This window comes from Acomys minous, assembly GCF_964271855.1.
Source record: "Acomys minous genome assembly, chromosome: 10".
Classification (NCBI taxonomy): Eukaryota; Metazoa; Chordata; class Mammalia; order Rodentia; family Muridae; genus Acomys; species Acomys minous.
In genome coordinates this window covers 58888917-58916056 of record NC_140491.1, presented here as the reverse complement: position 1 = coordinate 58916056, position 27140 = coordinate 58888917, and the positions used below count along the sequence as shown (strand labels likewise).

The 27140-nt window shown below is 43.0% G+C and overlaps 2 protein-coding genes across 3 annotated transcripts in view; one reads left to right on the top strand and one right to left on the bottom strand.

Annotated features, from left to right (window-relative positions):
* LOC311607271 (uncharacterized protein) overlaps positions 1 to 25173 on the bottom strand; it is a gene marked incomplete at its 5' end in the record, with an annotated part of 210828 nt that extends 185655 nt beyond the window's left edge. Inside the window, one exon of the mRNA XM_084798947.1 lies at positions 24675 to 25173. Coding sequence (XP_084655073.1) covers positions 24675 to 25173 — 499 coding nt within the window. The remainder of the gene's footprint in view (positions 1 to 24674) is intronic.
* The window catches only part of SPTBN1 (spectrin beta, non-erythrocytic 1), a 159406-nt gene continuing 156682 nt past the window's right edge, over positions 24417 to 27140 (top strand). Inside the window, exon 1 of one of the 2 annotated variants that reach the window (XM_084800105.1) lies at positions 24417 to 24637. The gene's annotated coding sequence lies outside the window, so the exon portion shown is untranslated. The remainder of the gene's footprint in view (positions 24638 to 27140) is intronic. The other variant, XM_084800103.1, reaches the window with a different exon arrangement.

Here is a 27140-nt window from a genome sequence, read left to right as displayed (position 1 = left end):
GAGTCTCCCTAATCTGGAGAGGCTTTCTGTCAGGGTGTGGTTCCAAGGACTGACAGACTTCGTCCAATCCCTCTCGTCTCAGAATACATCCACTCATCCTAGCCACTGTCCACCCTGTGCTTCCACAGAGGATATTAGAAATTTCCCTCAAATAGAGAGTTTATTACATCCCTGTTTTCGGGCTGTTTGCACAGCCATTTCCCAGAGCTCACGAGTGACAGCAATGAAACCCCAGCGGCAGCTGTTTCTATTAAAGCCTTTACATTAGAATTCCCTTTTGCTCATGGCCAATAGCCTCGTGTTCTGGAGTCAGTCATGAAATGCTGCCTAGCCATTTCTGAATTGGGAGCTTCTGAACACATATACATGGGTTTATGCACTATAGGAATGGTACCATTCCAACCTGTGTGCTGTTTTTACTGTTATGAACCATGCCTGTCTTTTTAAAGGTCCTATTTGGTATAGGACATAAGTATGTGGGTTGGTTTTCACACAAGCCCAACAATAAGTCATAAGCATCTTTATGACATTTTTTAAAGGAAGTAGTTGCTATGTGTGACTGGTAACTGGTTTTTCAAGAGTTAAGTATCTCAGCTATTTAAATTCCTCTGCGAAGTCTGAAAAGCAAATTAAGCAATCATAGCAAATGAACCCAAATCAGAAGAATGTGAGCGCAGTAGTTTTCCTGGGGGAGGGGGTGGGTGGGAGAAAGAGCAAGTCTGATTGTGAAAATTCAGCCAGAATCTCTAGTGAATACACAGATTTAGAAAATGTTGAGCTGCCTTCATACAGCTTTTGGGCTAGGTTGAATATACATGTGGTGCATGAACTGGCATGCTGCATTGCTGGGTAGCACAGGGTGCATATGTGAGTCTCAGGTGTGCGACAGAGTGTGGCAAGCATCAATCTGGGTGTGCCGATGATACAGCTGAACCATTTTCTACACTTTCTGTTTGTGAAGACAGAGTGGTTGGACAGTTATGATATGACATGAGTGGCAATGACAGCCAATTTAAACAAGCGCATCAGGGGCACAATAAACCACACACCCTGTCGCATCAGAAGCACTGTTAGTTTATGTCCCACGAAGGGAAAGTTCTGATGCCACCCTACACACCCTTTGCTTGTTTGCATACCTGTTTCCTGTTTTCACTTATTGAAATATTTCATCTGAGCCGGGCGTGGTGGTGCACGCCTTTAATCCCAGCACTCGGGAGGCAGAGGCGGGCGGATCGCTGTGAGTTCGAGGCCAGCCTGGTCTACAAAGTGAGTCCAGGACAGCCAAGGCTACAGAGAGAGACTTTGTCTCAAAAAACAAACAAACAAACAAAACAACAACAACAAAAAAAAAACAAAAAAAAAAAGAAAAAGAAAAAGAAAAAAAGAAATATTTCATCTGTATCTTAACAAGCTGGGCAGATACGGAAGTCTCTGTCCCATTCAAGTTAGATTAGCTTGTTCTGTAACAGCCTGGAAGTGTGTCTACTATGAACCCTTTAAAAATCAGAGGACGCTTAGTCCTTTGTCAGACGCAGGGTTGGTGAAGATCTTTTCCCAGTCTGTAGGCTGTCGCTTTGTTCTGTTGACAGTGTCCTCTGCCTTACAGAAGCTTCTCAGCCTCGTGAGGTTGACCCTAGACCTGGGCTGGTGGAATTCTGTTCAGGAAGTTGTCTCCTGTGCCAATGAGTTCCAGGCTCTTCCCTACTTCTTCTTCTGACAGATTTAGTGTTTCTGGTTTTATGTTGAGGTCTTTAATCCACTTGGACTTGAGTTTTATGCATAGTGATCAATATGGATCTACTTGCACTTTTCTCCATGTAGACATCCAGTTAGGCCAGCACCATTTGTTGAAGATGTTATCCATTTTCCGTTGAATACATTTGGTTTCTTTGTCAAAATTCAACTGTATATAGGTGTGTGGATTTATTTCTGGGTCTTCAATTTGATTCCATTGATCAACCAGCCCATTGCTATGCTAGTACCATGCTGTTTTAACTACTGTTGCTCTATAGTACAGCTTGAGATCAGGGCTAATATCCAAAATACATAAAGAGCTCAAGAAATTAAACACCACCAAACTAAATAACCTAATTAAGAAACAGAGAATTCTTAACGAGGAATATCAAATGGCTGAGAAACACTTAAAGAAAGGCTCAACGTCCTTAGTCATCAGAGAAACGCAAATCAAAATGGCTCTGAGATTCCATCTTACACCAATAGAATGGCTAAGATCAAAAACTCAAGTGACAGCACATGCTGGCGAGGATGTAGAGAAAGGGGAACACTCCTTCATTACTGGTGGGAGTACAAACTTGTACAACCACTTTGGAAATAAGTCTGGAGTTTTTCTCAGAAAACTGGGAATAGGGCTACCTCAAGACCCAGCTATTCTACTCCTTGGAATATACCCAAAAGATGCTCCAGCACACAGAAGGACATTTGTTCAACATTGTTCATAGCAGCCTTATTCATAATAGCCAGAACCTGGAAACAACCTAGATGTCCCTCAGTTGAAGACTGGATAAGGAAACTCTGGTACACAATGGAATATTATTCAGACATAAAAAAAAAGGAAATCTTGAAATTTGCAGGCAAATGGATGGAAGTAGAAATGATCATCCTGAGTGAGTTAACCCAGACCCAGAAAGATACACATGATATATACTCACTTATAATTGGACACTAGACCAACAGGGATGTCCCCTGAAAGTCTTCACTTAGCAGGGGATTGGGATAGATGCTATGAATTCCGACTGGGACTCCAGGTGAGAGAGGTAAGGGAGGATGGGGAAATGGAAGGATTCAGAGGGTCCTGGAACCCTACAAGAAGAGCATTAATGCTGGCAGATCCAGACCCAGGGGAGTCTGCTCAAATGACTGTACCAACCAAGGATAATGCATGCAGTAAACCTAGAACCCCTATTCAGAGCTAGCCAATGGATAGCACATTCTCCACAGTTGTATGGAGAGCAGAGACTGACTCTGACATGAACTCTGGTCCTCCTATTTGACCACTTCACCTTGGTGGGGAGCCCTGGAGGCACTCAGAGGAATGGTAAGCAAGCTACCAGGATAAGACCTGATAGGCTGTGACCATATGGTAGGGGAGGAGGTCCCTTTCTGTCACAGACCTAGGGGAGGGGAATAGGATGAAAGATGGAGGGAGGGGGGAATGGAAAGATACAAATGAGGAGTTAACAATTTAGATGTAATCTGAATAAATTATTTAAATAAAAAAAAAAAAGAAAAGAATTAGAGGATGCTAGGTGCAGGGGTATACCCTATAACTACAGGCTAAAGCTAGAGATCTTCAGTCTGAGCCTGGCCTGGGAGTGGTGGTGGTGTTTTTCTCCATTGAGTATCTTTACCAGGGAAATGTGTGGGTGGAAAGACCATCAGTGGTGGAACAAACTTCACGTCACTGTGTTGTGTAACACCAAAATAGTTGTGAGCGGACACCTTTTATAAATTCTGTATATGGTCTGGGCATGGTGTTCCATATCTGTAATTCTAGCACTTGGGAGTAGAGGCAGAATGACCAGGAGTCCAAAATTTCAAAACAAACATAGAAGGAAACAAATGTGACTTTTCTTCAGAATATACACTTATGCTTCGGTGGCCAGACAGACTTTTAAGACCTCAGAAAGCTTGCTGGTTTAAAAAGACTTAACTGACCTCTGCCTAGTGTCATTGTAATGTTGATTTTATACTTTATTCTATATCCAGAGGGCGTTAATGTCCTTCTTTCTCTTCTTTACTGCATTTGTTTCTCTACTTCCTGCCTCTTGTTTGGCATAGGTGCATAGGTATCTTATTTGCACTCTCACAGAACATGGACATAAATGAAGTTCAATTCTGAGGAAAGATAATTCCCTAAAACAGCAAATGAAAATACTTTATTATTGCATACAATGTTTTGTAGTTTTCTTGCAAGTACAACTGTGGGACATGAAAATTGTCAAAGGCCTTTTCCTCCTGTTTGTGTCTGTAAAGTGGTCAGTATATGCAACAAGAAAGAACTGCGTCACACTGGGGCCTGAGGTGTGAGGGCAGCACTTGCAGGAGGCAAGAAAGCTAAATCATGTGACATAGATGGAGCTGGTGATGCTGTACCTTGTGCATCCAGTTAACTAATCTTTAATTTTTGTACTAGGCACAAAGCCAGCACATCAGTTACCCAGGATAAATGATTAAGAAGCATCTTGTGAAAACTGCTGAACAGAATTCACTATAACCAGATACGAGACTCTCTGGAGGCAGCCACCCTTTAAAAAACATATTTATTTCTATTTCTTTTATGTTTATGAGTGTTTTAGGTACTTGTATGTCTGTGTGTCTCATGCTTGTCTTGGCTGGTACCCCACAGAGGCCAGAAGAGGACACGGGATCCCCTGCAGTTGGAGTTGCATATAGTTATGAAGTGCCAAGCGGAGGCTGGGAATTGAACTTGAGTCCTCTGCAAGAGCAGCCAGTGCTCTTAACTGCTGAGCCATCTCTCCAGTTCTGAAGCCAACTCTCTTGGTCAGATGCACTGCACTGATATGACCCAAACTATGACAAAAGAGGACAATACAAAATAAAAACAAAAGAATCTTTGAGGAGACTTTTGTAGATAGAAGTTGGGCCCCCTGGAAATCTGACAGCACAGTCTTCTGGCTGCCATTGATTGAGAAGCCATTAGGGAGCAAAGCAGTGGGTCTAAGCACATGACATGCTCTGCTGTTACAAAGAGGTTGAAATCCAGCAAGTGCTCTGATCCCCATTCCTTTGTGGGAGGTTCAAAGAGCAGGTTTGAACAGGGCTTTTCTCAAATTTGAGATATCCTTTTAAATATATTTCATAAGATGTTTGGGCTTCAGTTAATTGGGTAAAATAATAATAACCCACACAGAAAAGAAATGGCTAGAAACCAATAAAGGAAAGATTACACTAGAGAAAAAATAGACAAAAGATACAGACAGTTCAGAAAAAGGAACAAAAAAACAGGAAATGGATGTATGAAAATATGCCCCACCTCATTCAGAGTTTAAAAAGTCAAGTTCGAATGTTGATGAGGTAGCAATTTTCACTTCTAACTGGCACAGATTCAAGAGTATAAAGAGAGCCGAGAAATGGCCTGGAAGGTAATGTTCCATCCCCAGAAGACACATGGTGGAAGGAGAAGGCTGCAACTTGTCCTCTGACTACCACATAGTCACCGTGGAGCGTGCACTTATCCACACAAGCACACGCACAAAAGAAATACAAGTAAAAAAGAAATCTTAACAAAGTTAGAAAAAGTAGAAAGAAGGCAAGCATAGCAGCACAGGCCTGTTAGCTCAGCGCTTGGGAAGTACAGGCAGAAGAAGGGGCAGGCATTCGAGATCATCCTTAGCTACCTAGTAGGTGTCTTAAAGAAAACAGAAAATAAAAAGGAGAAATCAAGGAGAAGAAAGCCCAAGGTAACATGGTAGAGGACAGTTATTCTCATGTAGTATGGTGACGGTACTAACTGATAAGTTTTGTAACCAATATCTATTTTTTTATATTTATTTATTTATTTTATGTATATGAGTGCTCTGTTGTAATGCACACCAGAAGAGGGAATCAGATTCCATTATAGCTGGTCGTGAGCCACCATGTGGGTACTGGGAATTGAACTCAGGACCTCTGGAAAAGCAGCCAGTGCTCTTAACTGCTAAGCCATTTCTCCAGCCCTTGCAGTCAATATCTATTAAAATTGATGCTTTGTTTTAGTTATGCTGATACAAGCCAGAGACAAGCACACAAAGACAAGTGTGCATGGATCATGGTTGCCATGCGGATACAAACAGTAAACTGAAAACAAACCATTAAAAGGCTGTGGTAGATATGCACACTTACAGAAAGTGTTGCAAGACACAGCAATAACTCAAAAGAACAAATAACCAAGATAATATAGAAATAATTTCATTTCTGTTGCATGCACGGGAAAATCTAAGGGCATATTCACTGAAATGTGAGTACTAGCTATGTTGGGAGGGTAGCATTTGGGAGCATCTTCCATTTACAGCATCTTCTATTTACAGTTGATGCATATCTTTAATATGAGGCACATATTAAAGTTGCAATAAAGACAATGTTAAAAATAACAGCATAAACATGTTAAAAAATTGTCATGTGATTTTTTTTGTCAAATATATTAAATCTGAATCTAAACAGCCACCTAAATTTATATTCCTTAGTATTCTTAAGATGAACAATATGGACTTCTAAAATTTATCACTGGGACTGGAGAGATGGCTCAACAGCTAAGAATACCTGTTGCTCTTCCAGAGGCCTGGAGTTCACTTTCTAACACCCACCTCAGACAGCTTACAACTCCAGTATGAGGGGATCCAATGTTTCCGGGCTCCACAGGCACCTGCGTTCACATGCACATATCCACATACAGATACACACACATCTACCCATAAAACAAGAATAAGAAATATTTTAAAAATAATCAAATTTGCTGGCCATGGTGGTGTATGTCTTTAATCCCAGAACTCAAGAGGCAGGAGGATTTCTGTGAGTTAGAAGCCAAGCTACTCTATATAATGAGTTCTAGGATAGTGTGGGCTATGTAAAGAGACCTTGTCTCAAAAAACAAAACAAAACAAACAAAGTGAAATTTACCATTAAATATAAAATAATTTAGGACACTACTCTAGATTTAAAACAACTAAATGCATTAAGTAAACTTTGCTTAAATTCTAAATGCAAATTCACATCATTTTATAAAGACTTTACTGAGGCACAGTTGCATTGGTGTATGTGATAGGATAGTATTTATTCTAAGATGTAAATTTTGAGAAACATTAATATAGGAAATTCTCCTTTAACTAAACTGTTTGCACCTCTGCTCGCATGTATTTATGCTATTTAGGCTGGATTATGTACAGGAGAGAAAGACTGTTTCCTATCAAGGCTACTGTTCTAATTATAACTGCAGCTGATGGGAGATTTCTAGAATAACTTCTCTGGTTTATAGATTTCAAACTAGTGCCTACAATCAACCAGGATTTATTATAAAGCTGGGAAAGTTATGAGCTGGGAGGGAAGTTAAAGCTCCTATAGGACCAATCCCCGTTATTTTTCAGACATGCAGAGAGACAAGAACATGCTAGATGAGTTATCATATTTGACCAGGAGAATTGGTTTGGAGAGTCTTGCCATCATATTCAGAATTCTTACCATAAGTCATTAAGATTTATTTAACCCTTGAATATAAAAAATGGACCAGACTTCATACTGACTTGCTCAGAGAGTCACTTTCTGCGTAGAAAAAAAGGTTTAACATTGAGGAGGAATTACATAGTAATACTCAAGAATCAAAGAACGTCCAGCTCCCAGCCCTTGTAATCATGCAGGCAGCCTGCCCAGTGCATGCAGAGCCAAGGCATGTCCTTTGCTTGACTTTTTTGTTACATAAGAAAGCACTGGGAGTTAAAGCCAAAAAAATTTAAAAAAAAATTTTTTGTTGTTGTTGTTGTTGTTTGAAAAAAGACAAAGCAACTAACTATCAAAAAAGTCAAGACCTCTACTCACTTAATAAACATTTCTACCATACCTGGTAAAATGATGGCAGTAGATTAAATCAATCAATCAATTCATTCATTAAACAATATGTGAGTGCTGCCTGGGTTGAAGGCTCCAGATTCCACAGCCCCACTTCAGAGTGTCCCCTGAGAATAATCTGGCACAGCCACTCTGCCTCTGTCCCTGATGCTCTGAGTGGGCGTGCATCCTGTGCCTCTCGAGACACCACCAGAGTCGTCCTTACTCTGTCCTGGTTAGTTTTTTTTTGTCAATTTGAAGAAGCTGGAGTCATTTGAGAAGAAGGAACCTCAACTGAGAAATGCCCCAATCACACTGATTTGTGGGAAGGGAAGCCTGTGGGGCATTTTCTTCATTAGTGATTGAGATAGGAGAACTCAGCATCTTGTGGGCAGTGCACAGGTGGTCCTGGATGGTACAGAGGGCAGGCTGGGCAAGCCATGGGGAGTAAGGCAGCAAGCAGCATCCCCTCATGACCTCGGCTTCAGTTACAGCCTCCAGGTTTCTGGTCTGCTTGAGTTCCTTGCCCTGACTTCCCTCAGTGATGGACTGTTACCTGGAAGTGTAGGATGAAATAAACCTTTTCCTCTCCATATTGCTTTTGGTCATGGTGTTTTACCACAGCAACAGAAATTCTAAGATACTTGTTTCCTTGCAATTAACTGGAAGCAGAAAGAGTTTTACTTGTCACGAAGAATGTGTCTCTGTTAATCGGAAATAACATTAGAGACTTTTAGGTGTTCAGTCATTCCTCTATGCGGCGGCAGTAGATGAAAAGGGATACTATCAAAAGGATGGTTCCAATATGAAACAAAGTGAATTCTAATGGGTTGGGAATCCCAGGGTGAGGTCAGGGTGCTCAAATTTTGGGAAGGGTGTGTGATGTTGCCTCAGCCGATACGGTGAGCTTAAGTCTCAAGGGACTGAAATGTAGAAAATTGGTGTTAGTTTGACTCCAGAATGTCCTCCAAAGACCATTTGCAAAAGGCATGGTCACCAAGTGGGAGTGCTATGGGACCTCTAGGAGATGGGACCTAATGGAAGAACGCTAGGGTTTTGAACTGTGCGCTTGAAGGAGATACTGAGATCTCAGACTTTCCTCTGTGTTCCCGCTACCATGAGGTGAGCAGTTTTGTTCCATCATGTGCCCCACATCACGATCTCTTGTCTTACCGTAGACCTCAGAATAAGGGAGCCAGCTGACAGTGGGTTGAAACTCCTGGAGCTGTGAGCTAAAATTAAAGTGTCTGCCTTTTAAGACGTTTGTCTTAAGTACATTTTAGCAACAAAAGCCTGACCAATAAATTTGGGTACTGGTTATGTTCCAGGTAGGAGGCCTGAGAACATTGGCTGGCAAGAGAGTAGGGGAGAAAGGGTGAACCCCAAGGGTGCTCCAGAGCCTCCTCAGAGAGAAGGGTAGAAAGTAGGGTCCAGCTTACAACACCAGTGTGTCTAAATCAAAACTCAACCACAGTGATTCAAGCTGTAGTAGATGTTGCCTACTGCTCTCCGTGGTCTTCTTTACCTTGGCTACAGACCATTTGAAAACGACTAGCCTTTGCCAGAAGATGACCAGTGCTGTTCACAGGCTTCACTTTGGTTATCAGGCAGGACATTTCCTCAAGGAGTTTATAGTTTTGGAAACATCAGAAACTCCAGGAGAAATAGAACTTTATGTGGAGCCAAAAGACTAGAACAGTGTAGGACAGAGCTTAATCAAGTGTTAAGTGATGTATTGCAGATTGAAAGTGACTTGTGGTGGGGGGGGGGATGGAAGAGAGAGAGAGAGAGAGAGAGAGAGAGAGAGAGAGAGAGAGAGAGAGAGAGAGAGAGAAGAGAGAATAAGAGGAGAGAAGAGAAGAGAGATCCTGGTAGGGGGTGGCTACCAAAAAGGTACAGAAGTTTTAACCTTCTCTCTCAGAACAGTAGAACCTGGCCCTTAAGGAGATGAAGGTTTGAAGAAATGACAAAGCCATCTCACGAACTGTATGAGCAGAGATGATAGAAACTTATGGATGCCCCAGGCCAGCTTGGGAGGCAGTAAATAGAAAAAACAAATGGATGATCAATGGTGCTTTCCAGTTTTCAAATTCCTTACTCAGACTGTATCCTGAGCAAGAACAATTTCCTGTGGTTTATAAATAGGCCTCAGTTATTTTAGTAAACTGCAGTGCTGATGACCCTTTGTGCAGTGTTCCATGGCGACTTCAGATTTCCAGGAGGCACAAGAAAATGTTTAAACATATGAGAACTGACCCAGAACGTGAAACGTCACCATGACAGCCAGTGCAAAGTTTGTGCAGAAGTTCAGTCCTAACCAGGTACTTGCCTGGCCCCCTGTCTCACGTCATCCTGATCACTGTGTAGGATACCTAAGGACTTGGAACAGTCTAGACATAGAAGTTGAGGGATAAAGAAGCACAGAGCTGACTTCATTTGCCTGAGCTCACAGGGAGGGTGATGCAGGGTTACAATCCAGTTTTCAACCCACACTCAAACACAGAATATCTATCTACGTCCATGACCAACAGAACTGAAATTCCCATGTTTTCTAAGGTGGGAGCCTTTATTGCTTGAGGAACATTCCAAAGCATTTATACAGAATCAAGTGTGTACTACAGACATGGGTTATTTGTATCAGTAGTTAAGTGTCTAAGCTAAGGTAGTTGCTTGTGTGTTTTACAATAAGCACCATGCTTGGTCTGAATTCTTCTCTGTTCCAATCAGTTCACCAACATTTGAGCTGCTACAGATTACTCACTATGGCCTGTGGAAGATTTTAAATAAATAGATATCTTTTATTTGTGTGGTTCTTTTGTGTTTCTGCTAATGTAGATATAGGGCAAAAAACAACAACAACAACAACCTGATGCTATTGTACCTTCTGGTCTTAAACAGTTGGTAAAAGAGGAGGCCCATAATTCATTAACAACAACAGACAAAACAAACAAACAAGCAAAAAACCTCAGCGAAGTAGTGCAAAAACTCTGCTAGGAAAACACCCACCAGCCAAAGCTGTTACCCGAAGAAACTGCTAACAAACATCTCCCAAACTGTGAAATAACTCTTCTATGAGTACTCTTACATGTTTTTTGGAGTTTGAAGTTTTGCCTAAGTGTGGCTAAATGAGACCAGGTGTTAGTAGCACTGTTCTCTTACAAGCAGGTCAATCTGTTAAAATTAAACCAACACCAATAGCATTGCTGAATATACCCTTGTGGTTGAAATGGAAGCTCCACTCAGTTTATCAAATGTAACAGCGCCTGCTTAAAATGTCTTCTCATAGGCAGATATTATAGCTAAAGAGTATCATTTTCCTGTGTTTAAGTTATTCATGATAAAAGTTTGACTTGGTTTAGCCACAGCACATATGTAAATTTTATATTCACAAGGACTTCCAGAAGAGGGTGAAGGCGTTCCTCATAGACACTGTTTTATAGGGATGAGATTTCAGCATCGGACTGTATGTTAAGTCACTTGCTAATTAGAAGCTAAGTTCACAGGAAAAAATAATAAGTTAATGGACACTGAGGAAACTGATATGCCCTATATCTCCTTTGTCTCAGGATATGAAAAAGAAAAAGAAAGAAAGAAAGAAAGAAAGAAAGAAAGAAAGAAAAAAAAAAAGCTAGGAGAGAAATTGAGTGGTTCCTACTCTGGAAACCAACCAAGATTTTCCATTTTGACATTTAAAAAAACAAAAACAAAGAAATAAAAAATCACATGAAACATATACAAAGACCCACACCAAAACCAAACCGAGACAGCAAACACTACTTCCCTCAGATGTGGAATATGGAGTGCAGTCCACAGGAAAACAGAAAGAGTCGATGTCTTCTGTTCTGGGCATTTTTATGTTCGCAAAGAGAGAAACAGCACGAGGGTGGGCAGGACACACCCGCTGGCCTTTCTCCAGCACAGCCCTGCGAGGCTTTCCCAGAGGAGCACTCTTCCTGAATCATCCAGAACAAAGAGGAAGAAGGGATCGGGGTAAGTGATTTGAGAAATGAAACATTTACCTCTTAGCTGATTCTTTTAATGAATTTCAAACATTTACACACAAAATAATGAGCTGCATCATGACATTTTCATACACATATGTCATTGTGTATTGCTCATGTTCAGTCTCCTACCACCTTTTCCATCCTCCCTTCCTCCCTCTTTCTCCTACTGGTTCCCTTTCTCCCTTCATGCAGTCTCCTTGTGATTCCACGCCCACATATGTGTGCATAGGTGTGCACGTGTACATTCATATATATTATATATACAAGTTTGAAGTCATAACCCAGGAAGAAGAAAACATGGAATATTTTGACTTTTTTTTTCTTCATCCATTACTCTCCCTTGTTACTCTTTCTTCCCTTCCCTTTAGACTCCTTCCCTGCCTCCTCTTCTATGTGGTCCCCTTCTACTTCTATATTATATATACTGTTTTGCTCGTCTGATTGTCGGCTTTTTAAAATGTACTCACTCAGGCTGGCCTCAAACTCACTATGTATCTCAGATTAACTTTCAATCCTGCTGTCTCAGTGGCCTGAGTCTTGGTGTTACTGGTGTGTGCCACCATACTCTGCTGGTTTCTTATTTCTTTTCCTTTATTTTATTTTTGAGATTATAATTTAATTGTAACATTTCTCCATTCCCTTTCTTCCCTCTAAATCCTCCCATGTGCCCCTCCCCCTCTCCTTCAAATTCATGGCCTCTTGTTTAGTGTTATTGCGCGCATATATGTATTCCTAAATATAACCCGTTCAGTCCTTATAATACTACCTGAATTTATGTTTTCAGGGCTGACCATTTGACACTGGACAGCAAAGCTGCTGTGCTCTTCCTTGGGGAAGACCACCTCCCCAATTGCCAGCTTTCCTCAGTTTTCTGTAGTTCTTTCTATAGCTGTAGGGCTGAGGCCCCATGGGCTTTTCTTTGTATCATTTGACGTGTTATCCTTGTTTAGCTTATTTTTGGGCAATCACATTGGTGAGTTTCTGATATTACTAAAAGACAATCTTATGGCATATTCTCTGATCCTCTGGATCTTACAATATTTCTTCTCCATCTTTTGCAATATTCCCTGATATTTAGCTACAGGAGTGTCTTGCAGATGTATCCATTAGGGCTGGGCTCCACAACTCTACACTTTGATTAATTGTAATTTTCTGTAGTGATCACTATGTGTTACAAAGAGAAGTTTCCTTGATGAGGAATGAACATGATACTTATTTGTGGGTATAAGAGAACGTGTTTATAGATTATTGCCAGAGATTTTGTTGCTTTAACAAATTAGCTGTAGATTCTCCTCCAATAACCATGACTTCACTACCACTGAGTTGTTGGGGTCTTAAATTCAATTAGAGAGCTGTTGGTTGCCACCAGGGCATATGTACCACTACTACACCCTTAAGATTATCGAGTCATGCTGACCATTGGGTTTTCTCTTTCTCAAAGCAGTTACATGGACATCTCTACCAGTATGTAAGTCTATTAGAGACCCTTCAGGCAGCTGTATACACCCAAGAAACTAGAAGGAACAATGTCCGAACACAGAAATCTCTGTTCAGAAACCTTTCATTGAACTGTTCATAAAAGCAAAAGACTGAAAATAACGCAAAGAAATAAATGAGCGGCATATCATGAAACACTATGCAGCTATAATAGTAAAGAACAAGATATCGGAGCTGACAAAAGCTCTCTAGAATGTCATAAGTAAAAGCAGCAAGGGGCAAAACAACCCTTACCCCATGCTACCTGCCAAGCAAGAAGTAAAAAAAAAAAAAAAAAGTAGTAAGAAGCACATTTGGTTCTGTTATATATATGCCCAAAGAAACACTGGATTGGTGCCCTGGGGGAATGGTACTTAAACAATTTACAAATGTGGTTTTAAAACATTTTTAAGGTGGCTTTAAATATAGAGACCTATATGGAATGGGAGGGATATGAAGTGCACTGAAATGGTGTTAGATAAAGTAAATAAAAGCACATACATTTTAAAATTTTAATTATTATGTGTATGTCTATATGCTGTGTGGTGGTGGTGGCGGAGTGGAAATGCGTGTCATGGTGTAGATGTCGCGGCTAGAACCTGTGGAGCTGGTTCTGACTGAACTCAAGTTGTCAGACGTGCACAGCACTGAGCCATCTTCCCAGGCCAGGGTACATATCTTTAACATTATTTTGATGTGCATGTGCATGTACGTGTGTGTTGTATTCATTTGTATGCACACGAGTGTAGGCATGCTTACCCGCACATGCGCATGTGGAGACCACAAGAGGACAATGTCGTGTCTGCCTCTGTTCTCCACTTTAATTTTGGGACACGGTCTCTCACTGAACCTGGAGCTGGCCGTTTCAGCTATATTACTTAGCTATTGAGCTCCTGGGGTCTGTCAGTATCCCCCATCCTCCATCCCTACATTTATCTCCTACTGCTAAGGTTACAGGCACTCACTGCCATGTGTGGCTTTTTCATGGGTGTTGATGATCCAAACTCCGGCCTTTGTACTTGAGTGGCAGACACTTTACCCATGGCGCCATCTTCCTAGTGCCCTGATTTGTGTGTCTGTGTTCTTGTATGTACATATGTGTGCACATACGCTATGGCATGTATATGGAGGCAGAGGACATCCTTGGGTATAAGTCCTTGCCTTCCTTCCACCTTGTTTGAAATATGATCCCTCTGTCATTGGCTTCTGGGTAGGCCATGCTAGTTGGTCCAGGAGCTCCCAGAGACTCTCCTGTCTCTACCTCCCATCTCTCTGTAGAACACTGAAATTACAGATATCTGCTGCCATGCCTGACTTTACACGAGTTCTGGGGGGTTAAAGTCAAGTCCTCATGTTTGCATGGCAAACACTTGAGAACTGGCCATCTTCCTGGGCCTGATTTGAAAAAGTGAGAGGATCGCCTATCTGAAGAAAAATCTACAATTAAAAGAGAAATAATCTGATTGTGGCAATGAACATTTTCAATAAAATAGATGATTGTTTTTCTAGATTTTCAGGTGGGGGTGAAGAACTACCGTACCTTCACACTAGGGCACAAATCCCCAAGGCAGAGCTGTCATTGGGAAGGTGAAATTCTTCTGTTCATAACATCTGATTCTGGTGGGTTGCAGGCCTAAGGTCACTGCCCCCTGGGATGAGAGGTCAGGAGCCATATTCCTTCTGAGGATCAGGGAGAATCAAGTTCATGGGGACAGAGCAGGTAGCTAATTCTCAAATCTCACAGAGGGCAAATAAATTGAGGAGTGAGTAGAGAAAGCTTGATTCCTCTCCTACTGATGGGTAAAACTGGTACAACCTATAGCAATACCTAAGACCAATCAGGAAGTGGTTTGTGAGCAACTCTCCTAGCTTCCTACAGAATCTACACTACACCCCAGACAGTGTTGTCTTCCCATGCAATGGGTAAAATCCCAGGCTTCTTTCAAATTTTGTTAACCAGCAAGACACATGAACATTTTATATATAACATATATTGTACATATATGTTTTGATAAAATGTAAAACATTATATATATAATTTGTATAATATAACACACACATACACACATATATATATAATGTTCGTTTATATATATTGTTATATTACACAGTCCCTAGCAATTTGAGACCCAATGTATGGGTTATTTCTCAGCTTGTTCAGGTTCAAAGTCCTTTTGAAGAGATTGAGAAAGTGCAACCGTCAGTGCAGCTGAGACAGGCTTGTGTTTACCCAGAACTCCTGCTTGGCCACTCCTGGGAAGGCCTCAGAAGAGCTCTTCAAAGCAGCCCTCATAAAAACAAACACCCCTCACCCCACAGCCACCTCCTGCCTCCTTCAGAAAACAAACTACAGTACCCTTCTGTTCACTGAACACAAGGGGATTTGCTATTTAAGATTTTTTTCTTTTCTTTTCTTATTCCACTTTGGCAGCGCTTACTAAGGAGCGGATGACTTTCAAGTTGGGTTGTTTGAAACATAAGCATTTAAGAACCCAGGTGCTTAAAACTTTTTCCATCCCTACAGCCTTCATCTAAAAAACCAGTTTTCTTACAGTTTTATTGAAACTATGTCAGTTGAGGGGAAACAGTATCTTTGACCACACTTTAACATTACATATGTTTATATCAAAAATGTATATAAAATGTCTCAGATCTTATTTCCTTTTTCAAATTTTGGGAAACAACTTTTGTTGGAGTGTAGTGACACTAATGCTTGTAATCCCAACACTCAGAAGGCCGAGATAGGAGAATCTCATAGTCAAGTCTGTCTGGGATACACAGAAAGCCACTGTTACCTAAGGCAGAGTGAGAGGGCACTCAAGCTTCCGCCTGCCCTCGGCAAAAGGGAGAACTCAGGAAAGAATAGCCTGTAAACCATAAGCAGCAAGCCGGTGGTTGGCGTGGGGTTCCACTTGTCTCCTCACAGAGAGACATCACATTTATCCTGTGGCCATGTATCCAAATATACATCTAAAGATGTACGATGGAAATTAGGTCATCCCAACACAAGGATGTTATTTAGGTGGCAAAGCAGACAGAATTGAAGGTCTCAATCTAGATCTGTTGTTCTTAGCCTGGGGGTCATGATCTCTTTGGGATTGAACAACCAACCCTTTCACAGGGTCCCATATCAGATATTTACAGTATGATTCATAACAATAGTAAAATTACAACTATGATGTAGCAACAAAAATCATTTTATGGTAGGGGGGTCACCACAACATGAGGCACTGTATTAAAGGGACACGGTGTTAGGAAGGTTGAGAACCACTGACCAAGATAGAGTAATACTCCAACATGCTGCCCCGGACCTTCGCTGCTATCTGTAGAGAAATGTTTTTCCCCCCATTCTCTTTGAGTCTCTGCAATATCTTTAATGAATCTGAGGCAGGAATCTTTTACATTGGCCAGCCACCTGTGTCACACTTGAAGAAGGCAGGACAGAGGTTTACCTGGAAGCTACGGGCTCTGTCCTTGCCATAGTTTTATGCAGACTTCCAGGGAGTAACACTGTCTCTGCTCAAAGAAAAGCATCATGTCTCACTCCACAGCCTCTGAGGCTGATGGACACGTAAGACAACATGGACTTAGACATCTGACCTCTAATTGGACTTATTACTTTATAGCGTACTCTAAATTGCAGTTGCTTTCCTTTAGTTCTCCTGAGGCTGGAGATTCAATTATTGAAGATCTCATTTGGCAACATCTACAACAGCATTGTCCAAGGGGACGGTAAATGCAACCCCCCCCCACGTAATTTAAAAGTACAACAGCTTGCATCTTAAATATAAAAAGGTAAGGCTAATTTTTAAAAATAGATGTTATTATACCTTTGTATTAGTAGTGTCACTTCACATGTCTAAATTTTAAGAATTGAGAGGCTGGAGATATGGCTCAGTGGTTAAAAACACCGGCTGTTCTTCCAGAAAGACCCAGGTTCGATTCCCAGCACCTACATGGAGGCTTACAGCTGTCTGTAACTCCAGTTCCATGGGATCTGACACCAGAACACAAACCGTATCACACGGACATTCAGATAAACACCAGTGCACATAAAAATAAGTAAATTATTAAATTAAAAAAAGAATTGAACACTAGTGAAATGGCTCAGCTGGTGAGTGTGCTCATTGCCAAGAACAATGACCCAAATTTGATCTCCAGAACTCACAGAATGGACTCCTATGCACACAAAATAAAATGCAATTAAAAAAATCAGGGGTCATGGCACACCTTTAATCCCAGCACTTGGGAGGCAAAGGCAATTGGTTCGCTGTAAGTTTGAGGCCAGCTAGGTCTACAAAGTGAAGTTCCAGGACAGCCAGAGCTGTTACACAGAAAAACCTGTCTCAGGAAAACAAAACAAAAGAACAACAAAACCAAGAGAGATTTTAGTTCTCTTTTAACTAAGAAGTCTTTGAACTCTACTATAGAATTCATAAAATTTACTGTTAAATAGATTTAATTTGAAAAGTTTACTAAACACAAATAAAACATAAAAATTTAAATATAAAAAAGTCACTTTTTCTTTTTAAGTTTTGTTGTTCTGGGATCAAACCCAGGACTTTTGTGAGGAAAGTACTTTCTAAGTGCTAAATTTACATTTTAATCCATTAAAACTAAATGAACCTAAAAGCCAGGGTCCTGTTACTCTAGCCACATGTCACCATAAAACTCCTGGTACCTGGAGCTTCTTTGTTTTCATTCTTAACTGCTGCTTGCCTAAGAGGGATTCCAGGAAACAGCTATCATTAGTTTCCATCGAACAGTTAGTAGCTCAGAATCGCTATTATGTTTTTAAAATTAATTTACTTATTCATTTTATATCCTAGTCATAGCCCCCTCCCTCCTCTGTTTCTCTACTCCTCAGAAAAGGGAGTGCCCCCCTCCCCCCGCACCCCCACGTCCCAGCATATCAAGTTGAGTCAGGACTATGTACATCCTCTACCAAGGTAGCCTGGCCAAGGCAGCGCCATCAGAGGGAAGTGATCAAATAGCATGTAAGAAAGTTCTTGTTAGAGGCAGCCCCCACTCCCTTTACAAGAGGACCCACATGAAGACCAAGCTGGCCATCAGGTACATATGTGTAGAAGACCTAGATGCAGTCCATACATGGTCCTCGGTTGGTGTTTCAGTCTCTGCAAGCCTCCCTGTCCCAAGTTAGTTGGCTTTGTTGGTCTTCCTGTGGAGATAGTGTTCCGTCCTGGTCCTTCTAATCCCTCTTCCCACTCCTCTCTACAAGGCTCTCTGTGCTCAGCCCAATGGTTAGCTGTGAGTCTCAGCATCTTTCCATCCAATCCATTGCTGGATGGGACCTCTCAGAGAACAACTGTTCTAGGCTCCCATGTGCAAGTGTCGTTAACAGTGTCCGGGGTTGGCTCTCTTGCGTGGTGTGGCCAGGCATTAGTTGGGCATTCCCTCAATCTCTGCTTTTTCCTTTTTTCCCCCCCGTCTTGTATGTAAGGTGAATTTTAGGTCAAAGTTTTTGTGGGTGGGTTGTTGTTCCCCCTCCCTCTACCAGGAGCCCTGTCTGGTTAGGGGGAGCCTTCTTCAGTCTCCAGGTCCCCTGCTAGTAGGGGTCCCCACTAGAGCGACCCCCCCCCGTAGGCGCCTACCCTGTTGTAGGTTCCCAGTTTGTCTGAGATGCCCTCTGTCCTCCTGCCCCCTCCCTCATTTCCCTCTCTTACCCTATTCCTTCTCTTCACATACTTCCTCTGTCTATTCTGTCTCCCCTTCTCAGTGAGATCCGTGCATCCTCCTGTGGACCCTCCTTGTTACTAGTCTTTAGGTCTGTGAATTGTAGTATGATTATTCTGTACTATATGGCTAATATACGCATATAAGTTAGTATATACCAGGTGTGTCTTTCTGGGTCTGGGTTGCCTCACTCAGGATATCTTTTCTAGCTCCATCGATTTGCCTGAAAATTTCATGATTTCCTTCTTTTTAATAGCTGAGTATGTTCCATTGTGTAAATGTACCATAGTTTCTTTATCCATTCTTCAGTGAGGGACATCTGAGTTGTTTCCAGTTTCTGGCTATTACAAACAAAGCTACTATGAATATAGTTGGGCAAATTTCCTTGTATGATGGGGCATATTTTGGGCATATGCCCAGGAATGGTATAGCTGAGACTTAAGGTAGAGCTATTTCCAATTTTCTGAGAAACCTCTAGAGGATTTCCAAAGTGGTTGTACAAGTTTGCACTCCCACCAGCAATGGAGAAGTATTCCTCTTTCTCCACATCCTCACCAGCATATGCTGTCACTTGAGTTTTTTATCTTAGCTATTCTGACAGGTGTAAGATGGAATCTCAGAGTCATTTTGAGTTGCATTTCCCTGATGACTAAAGATGTTGAGCATTTCTTTAAGTGCTTCTTGGCCATTCAAGACTTCTCTGTTGAGAATTCTCTGCTTAACTCTGTTCACCATTTTTTAAAAATATATATTTATTTATTTTATTTGCATTGGTGTTTTGGCTGCATGTATGTCCATGTGAGGGTGTTGGATCCTCTGGAATTGGAGTTACAGACAGTTGTGAACGGCCATGTGGGTGCTGGGAATTGAACTCAGGATCTCTGGAAGAGCAGCCAGTGCTTTTAACCACTCACTCAGCCATCTCTCTAGTCCCTGTGCTGCATTTTTAATTGGATTATTTGGTTTGTTGGTGCTTAATTTTTTAAGTTATTTATATATTTTGGATATTAGCCCTCCCTTTGTCAGATGTAGGGTTGGCGAAGATATTTTCCCAGTCTGTAGGCTGATGTTTTGTTCTATTGACAGTATCTGCATTGGTAGGATTACCATAGTAAAAATGGCCATTTTATCAAAAGCAATCTACAGATTCAATGGAATTCCCAACAAAATTCCAGCACTATTCTTTACAGGCTTCGAAAGAACAATTCTCAACTTCATATAAAAAAAAAAAAAAACCAGACTAACTAAAACAAACCTGTACAGTAAAAGATCTACCAGAGGTCTCTCCATTACTGATTTCAAGCTGTACTGCAGAGCAACAGTAATAAAAACTGCATGGTACTCACATAGAAACAGACTGGCGGATCAGAAGACCCAGAAAAAAATTCACACCTACAGACACTTAACTTTTGACAAAGAAGGCAAAACCATACAATGGAAAAAAGCAAGCATCTTCAACAAATGGTGCTGGTTTAACCAGATGTCTACACGTAGAAAAATGCAAAAAGATCCATATCTATCACCCTGTACAAAACTCAAGTCCAAGTGGATCAAAAGCCTTAACAGAAAATCAGAAACACTGAATCTATTAGAAGAGAAAGTGGGGAAGAGCCTTGAACTCATTGGCACAGGAGACAACTTCCTGAACAGAACACCAACAGCTCAGGCTTTAAGATCAACAAATCATAAATGAGACCTCTTGAAACTGAAAAGGTTCTGTAAGGCAAAGGACACTATTATATCTATATTTTAATAATTAGAATCAAGGTGTCTCAAAATATGCAGGTGGAATCGGTGAGCACATATCTGGGAGATAAACTGTTATCAATCTTTTCTCATGAGGAGTATATGAAAAGCCTGAAGGCACATCTGAAAAGCCTGAAGAATTCTTTCTGGCAGCTAGGGAATTATTGGGCAATGATACAAAATAAGGATGTTTAAATGATTTTACTTTTGAAATAAATTAAAAATTTAAAATGACATACATAAAAGAAGAATCACCATCTTATTTTATTTTTAGTGTTTGTTTGTTTGTAGGCTTGGGAGATCATTGTGGCTCATGCTGGCCTTGAGCTCACTTTGTAGTTCAGGGTCTTGGCAATCCTTCTGCCTCGGGCTTCTGAGTACTGGGATTATAACTGTGTACACCACACCTGGATGAAAGTGAGCATTCAGCAGTAGTTCATACAACAAGTAGGCTATGACATATTCTTCTAAGAATATGTTTATCAAATTAATCAAAGAACAAGTTACTTTATGTCAGCAATTGTGCATTTGGTTCAAGAAACTATTCATTCATGATGGTAGTTTGAACATATGTCTAGGATTTTTTTTTCTTTTTTCAATATAAAATCACAAGTTTCTGAGACAGGGTCTCGTACAGCTCAGGCTGGCCTCAAATCTGCTAAGTAGCAGAGAATGCCCTTGTACTCTAATCCTTCTGCCTCCACATCCCATGTGATGGGAACACATTGTGCTTCCATACTTGACTGTTTGAAACATTTTGATGTTGGGGAACCTTCCTAAGCTTCCTAGGAGTTAAAAGGGGGGCAAGTTTAAGAATAAATAAAAATTAAGAAAATTTATTCAGGTTTTTAAAAAATCTGTTTTGATTTAAAAGCTTAAGGCTATGGTCAGCATAATAAAAGCTTCTACCGGGCTAACAAAACAGAGGGATGGTTAGAGTAGCATTCTTTTTTTTTCCTAAACCAAATAGATTGTAGTAGACTATCTTCTTGTTTACAGATTTGGTTTCGGGTGTAGTCACATGACTTACTTTGGCATAAAATGGGGAGAAAGAGAGCCAGTGTCATTTGTTAGCTGCTGGTACCTAGCCCCCTATCATAGGCTTTCCTCATGGTACAGTGGAAGCACTCATTGACATGCAGGTAACCTAACATTAAAGTACCCTGGAATGCTGAGCTGGTACATGAAGACAGCTTCCCAGAAAGCCCCTGTAAGCCAGCGCTGACTTTATAAAGCAATACATCAACCTTTGATTTAGAGACTTGTGTGCTATGCTAAGAATTTGGAATTTTGTATTATAGCTTTCTTCTACAGTTATTAATACATGATAACATTTCCCTCCATATTTTAAATGGAGAGTTAAAATGACAATTTCTATCTGCCAAACTTTTGTGATTTTAAGTGCCTCCCAATCCCTGCTAGAGGCCAAATCTAGGTACTGAGCTAAATTACCAATCCTTCTGCAACACTTTCATAATAAAATATTTCTTTGTTTTGGTTTGGTTTGGTTTTTGATTTTTCAAGACAGGGTTTCTCTGTGTAGGCTTGGCTGTCCTGGACTCACTTTTGTAGACCAGGCTGGCCTCAAACTCACATCGCCTGGCAATGACATATTTCTAACAGGCATCGTGGCACATGCCTGTAAGCCCAGTGCTCAAGAGGCTGATTTGGGTACATTGCTGTGAGTTTGAGACCAGCAATAAAGTGAATCCTTGTCTCAAAAAGCTAAAATAAACCCTACATTGTTTTTCTGGAACACAAAGCCAAATATAATTATAGGGTTTTATTTTTGTTTTTAAATGGAAAGTAGTATGTTACAGACACGATAATGATAAATTCTAGGTTCCTTTAAATCAGCCTTCCCTCTAAAGTAAAGATAAACGTCTACAAAACTGCTTCTGAGATACTTGAGGATAATTCTGAGTGCTCACCATCACTAACCGAAGTCTTCAATATGTTTTCCTAAATCTTTGCCTTTTAAAGACATGTCTTCTCAAATAATGTCTCCAGGCTTAGAGCTGGTCTCTCCTGGTTGATTTTTATTTTCCATCAAAAGAGTTGGAAGTGGTGAGGTGAGTGTTTATGGTGCAACTCTGAGTCCTTGCCTTTCACCTGTGTTTGGACTATTGCTGGTGTGGGGGGCTTCTTTTTGAAGAAAAAGTAAACCTTAAGTGTGAGTGGACTGGGGAAGAGGAGATGAGTCTGCCATTAAAGGAAGATGTGCTAAGTACCTGTTATCTGTGGTGAGGGAAGCATTTAGGTGTTACCATTTCACAATAGCTTTGAAAGAATTTAAAGTGAGACATTTCCCAGTGTTGACGTGGTTTATATTGGTGATCTATTAACAGTGTGGGTGGGGTGATGCCAGAGGCCCTGTCCCTGCCGCCCAAATAGACCTGTAAAAAGGAAGCAACTTTGATTTCTAGTCCAGTTCCTTCATTACCCAATAAAGGTAGCGGTTTCCACGTGGATTTTGTTTGATTCAGCCCAACAAATAATTTCTAGTACCTCTTAAGTGAACAAATAATTCGAAAGAACAAAGAATCTTATCCTTGGAGGAACTGACCTTCTGCCTATGTTATCAACATGTTAAATTATTTACCTTCCTCGACTTTTTGCATATAAATCAAAAGCAATCTGATAGTAAAGCCCTAAAATGAATAATCATCTTCAGTGTGCTGTGACAATTTTTGTTTAATACTAAAATATGCACCCATCAGCCCGGGTTGCTTTTTCATCGGGTGAGCAGATCTTTGGGGAAGATTGCCTCAGACTTTTTAAGCCAAGGACCATTTTCTCTTGAAAAAGCCCACAGTGCTGTGTTGGGTATCTTACAGAACTGGGAGAAAGCCAGTTTTTCCAGACCCTGTTCTCCAAAGAGCATTTCTATTCGCAGTCATGATGATTCACCAACCTTTTCCTCCCATGAGAGCAGTTACAGGATTTCTGCATAGCCTGGGAGCTGACAGGGTGGCTAGCCGGCTGGTTTGTGAGGGGCAATTAACATAAACTCAAGAAAATGTCCAATGTCAGAAAAGACTCCAATCTTCACATCATCTTAATGGTCCTCCACAGTAGCTGGGAGACCTCACTTGCAAAGGTTAAGGGCAGAGTACCTGGCCTCTGGTTAAAGTTGAGCCTGCTGCTTGGCCATGAGGCAGGAGTTGGATAAACCACTTGTAGGGTATTGCCAGCTACCCTAGGGCGGTGGGGAGGTGAAAACACGATCACCATGGAGGAATACATTAACCGCTTGAAGAAATACGCATGACTGGTCCCAGCGCCCAAAAGCTTCCCTCATAGAGGTAGGTCACCGTCATCGGTCTCCAAGCTGGACATCATCACTGAGCTCAAACCAAGCAAAAGCAAATGACGCACCTAAACCTCCTAATGCAACTCGTTCTCCATTGCGTTCTAAAGGCGGACATCGCGGGCGAGAAGAGGCTGCACAAGTAACCGAGAAAATTAGTCTGTCTTTTTCCATGGCGATAATCGAATTAGCCTCAAATTAAACGTGTAATTGGCCCTCGCTGGATGCAAGGACAACCCCCACTCTCATTGTCCTTTTGCTCCGGCAGTGGCGGCTGCAGACGTACCCACCCCGCCCAGACCAGACCCTGTGTCGCAGGGAGCGCGGCCCAGGGCCGAGGAAAAGCCAGAGCTCTGGGGAGCGTGCACGCGCTCGCCGTTCCGCGCCGCACCCGAACCCGCGCTGGGTGGGCGGCTGCCGGGCAGCAGGGATGCGCGCAGAGCGGAGGGCGCGCGACAGGGAGGAGCCACGGAAGCTCGAGAGGTGCGGGAGGCGTGTGCGCGCTCCCGCTGCCGAGCCTTGCCGCGCCCGCGCCCCTCTCCCCGCCCGCCCGCCTGCCCGCCCGCCCCGCGCGCTCTCTCCTCCCTCCTCCCCGCCCCGCGCCCGCCCAGCCCCCGGAATCAGTGCAGCTGTCGCCGTTCGGGCTGCGGATTCCTCCAGTCCCTCCCCCGGCCGCCTCTCCTCCCGGAGCGAGCGCGCAGCCCCGCGCAGCAGCGCCCACCGGTCCCGTCCTGTGAGCCCCGGCCCCAGCCGCCGCCAGCCCCGCGGAGTCGCCTCCCCGGCCCACCCGCCCGGCCGCCGAGGAGCGGGAGGAGGACGGGACCCCGGCGCCCCCACCCCATCCCCGGAGGTAGGTCGTGGGCCGAGGCAGGAGGATGCCAACTCACCCGGGCTGCCTGCGGGAGGTCGGGCGGAGGAGGGGCGCGGGCCGGGGCGCATGACGCCGCTGCTGCCTTGAGCCCCTGAGGCCGTGGGGGTGGGGAGTCGGCCCTCGGGGCGCGGCGGGCTCCGCAGTGAGGACGCTTGCCACCCGGCGCTGAGGGCCGTGTCACAGCAGTGGGTGCGGAGTGGGGGGTCTCCCAGGGCCTCTTCCAGGCTCGGTGCGTAACGGGGCTGCGGCCAGGCGTGGTCCGGGCTGTGCTGCTGCAGCCCTGCGCGCCCCGCCGCCCCCGCCTCGCCCAGTCCGGCGCCCGCGCAAGGCTTGGGGGAGCCGCCCTGGGGTGTGGGGCCCGCCCTAGCGTCCTGCCACCCAGCCTTCAACAGGTTCGTGCGGGCGCGGGGACCCTCGGGCCCTGCCTGGAAAATTGGTCTGGAAGGCTCAGGATAGCTGCTTCTAGGGAGCCTTCCCTTTGTTTTGGTGACAGGAGAGGTGCCAGGTGCTGCCATCGAATGGGAGAGAGGCTGTATGGAAAACATTGCCCGTTATTTTTTGCCGTCAAGCCTGGGCAGATAGTGAGAAGAGGGACGTGTGGGAGTGCTTCAGCAGAAGAGAAAATGGATTCAGTGCGGGCTTTTGGGGCGGGGATGTGCGTTTTTGGCAAGATGGATGGCTCACGGTGCCCTCGCCGTGATGCAGCACAATGCAGCAGTATCGCAGCCTCCGGGCTTCTCGCTGGCGGGGCTTGGCACGGCCACCCGGCGCCTGCGGCCCCCGCCCGGCCCCACCCAGGCCCAGGGCAGCCCTTTGCAGGCGCCGGGAGCTGCTTCTACGTTGTCTTGCTGCTGTGTGTAGACGTGCTGTTGGGAGGAGCAGGTCACCTAGGTGTGAGAGGGGGCAGCCTTCCCTTTGGGGGCGACCCCTTTTGCCCCTCCTGTTGGCTGTGGGGACTAAGGCGCGCCCTGCAGCAAGGATGCAGGCCAAAACAGCTGGCCTGCGGATGCGGGCGGGAGCCTGCTGCTAGCGAAGGGCCAGCTCGGTAGGGAGGGGCTGCAGAAGGATGGCCCAGCGGTGTGCAGAAGCTGTGGTGCACTCGGTGTGGAGTCGCAGCTTTTCTGTGCATCTCCCATAAACTATAGCTGCAACTCATTTGGGCATTGAGTCCATCATTTGTGAAAAGTTGGTGCTTATTAATTAGACTGTCACAGCCATGATGTTATAGTTCCTTGCCTGTCTTTGGTCATTTCTAAGAAAAAAAAATTTTTTTTTCTCTAGGAAACCATCTTTGCAGTGAAATGAGTTTTCATTTCAGATCATATGCTCTTAAAACATTTATTAAAATACAATATTCACTAGATTGTCTTAAAAGAAGATTTTATGTGATTCTTTTAACCTGTTTTTTATCCATTTTTCTGCAAGCAAGCACAATTATTTATTAGAATCCTCTATTGGCTTTTTTTTTTATATAAATATTATGATTGATAGCGAGTTGGTTGACTTCAGAACCAGACTTGTAGGGTCAGGTAGTCAGGTCAAGCCTCCAGGCATGACTAATGGGGTTATGACGACGGCTACTGGCTGTATTTATGGCTGTTGATGTGTATTTTTTGTGTATATATTTTTATAGATCTGGCTGAGGACAGGGGTTGAGGCCTCTGCTGTTGCTATCTGGTGAGGAAGTGGTTCTAGTATCACTTAAGACTCTTCTGGTACACAAGAAATGCTCTTTAAGCCGCCAGTTCTTTACTTCTTTTATGAGGTATGAGATGGCAAGTGGGATGGATATATATATAAAATCTAGGCTGTCCTAAAATGTAAATGCAAAAGGCTATGCTAACTGGCAGGGGAGCTCAGCCTTCCAAAGCCAGGGGTAAGCCTGCTTGTGTCTTTTTTCAAATCTCTGATGAATCTGTTAGTACAGAGTAGAACAGCCTGTAAACTGTGTGGTATATGTGTGTTCGTCTGTGGTGTGTGAGTGTGTGTGTGTGTGTGTTATGTGTGTGGTGTTTGTATGTGGTGAGTGTATGTGGTGTTGTGTTTTATGTGTCTGTGGGGTGGGGTGTGTGTGTGGTATGTGTGTGGTGAGTGTATGTGGTGTATTTTATGTGTCTGTGGTGTGTGTGTGTATGCATGTGTCTGGTGTGTGTGTGTGATGTGTGTCTGTGATATGTGCGTGGAGTGTGTGGTGTGTGTGTGGTATGTGTGGAATGTGTGTGTCTGTGGTGTGTGTGATGTACCTAGTGTGTATGTGTGTGTGGTATGTGTGTGTCTGTGGTGTGTGCTGTGTGCTGTGTCTGGTGTGGAGTGTGCATGCAGTGTGTGTATGTTATTTGGAGCCTCTAATACTCAAGGGCTGTTCAAAGATGAGACTGTAGGTTTGAGCTTGACGGCTGTGCTGGCTATCTAAAACTACGTTGCATAAAGATTTTTCTGAGTATTATGTGGGTGGACTACGCAGACATTTTGGATTTACTAT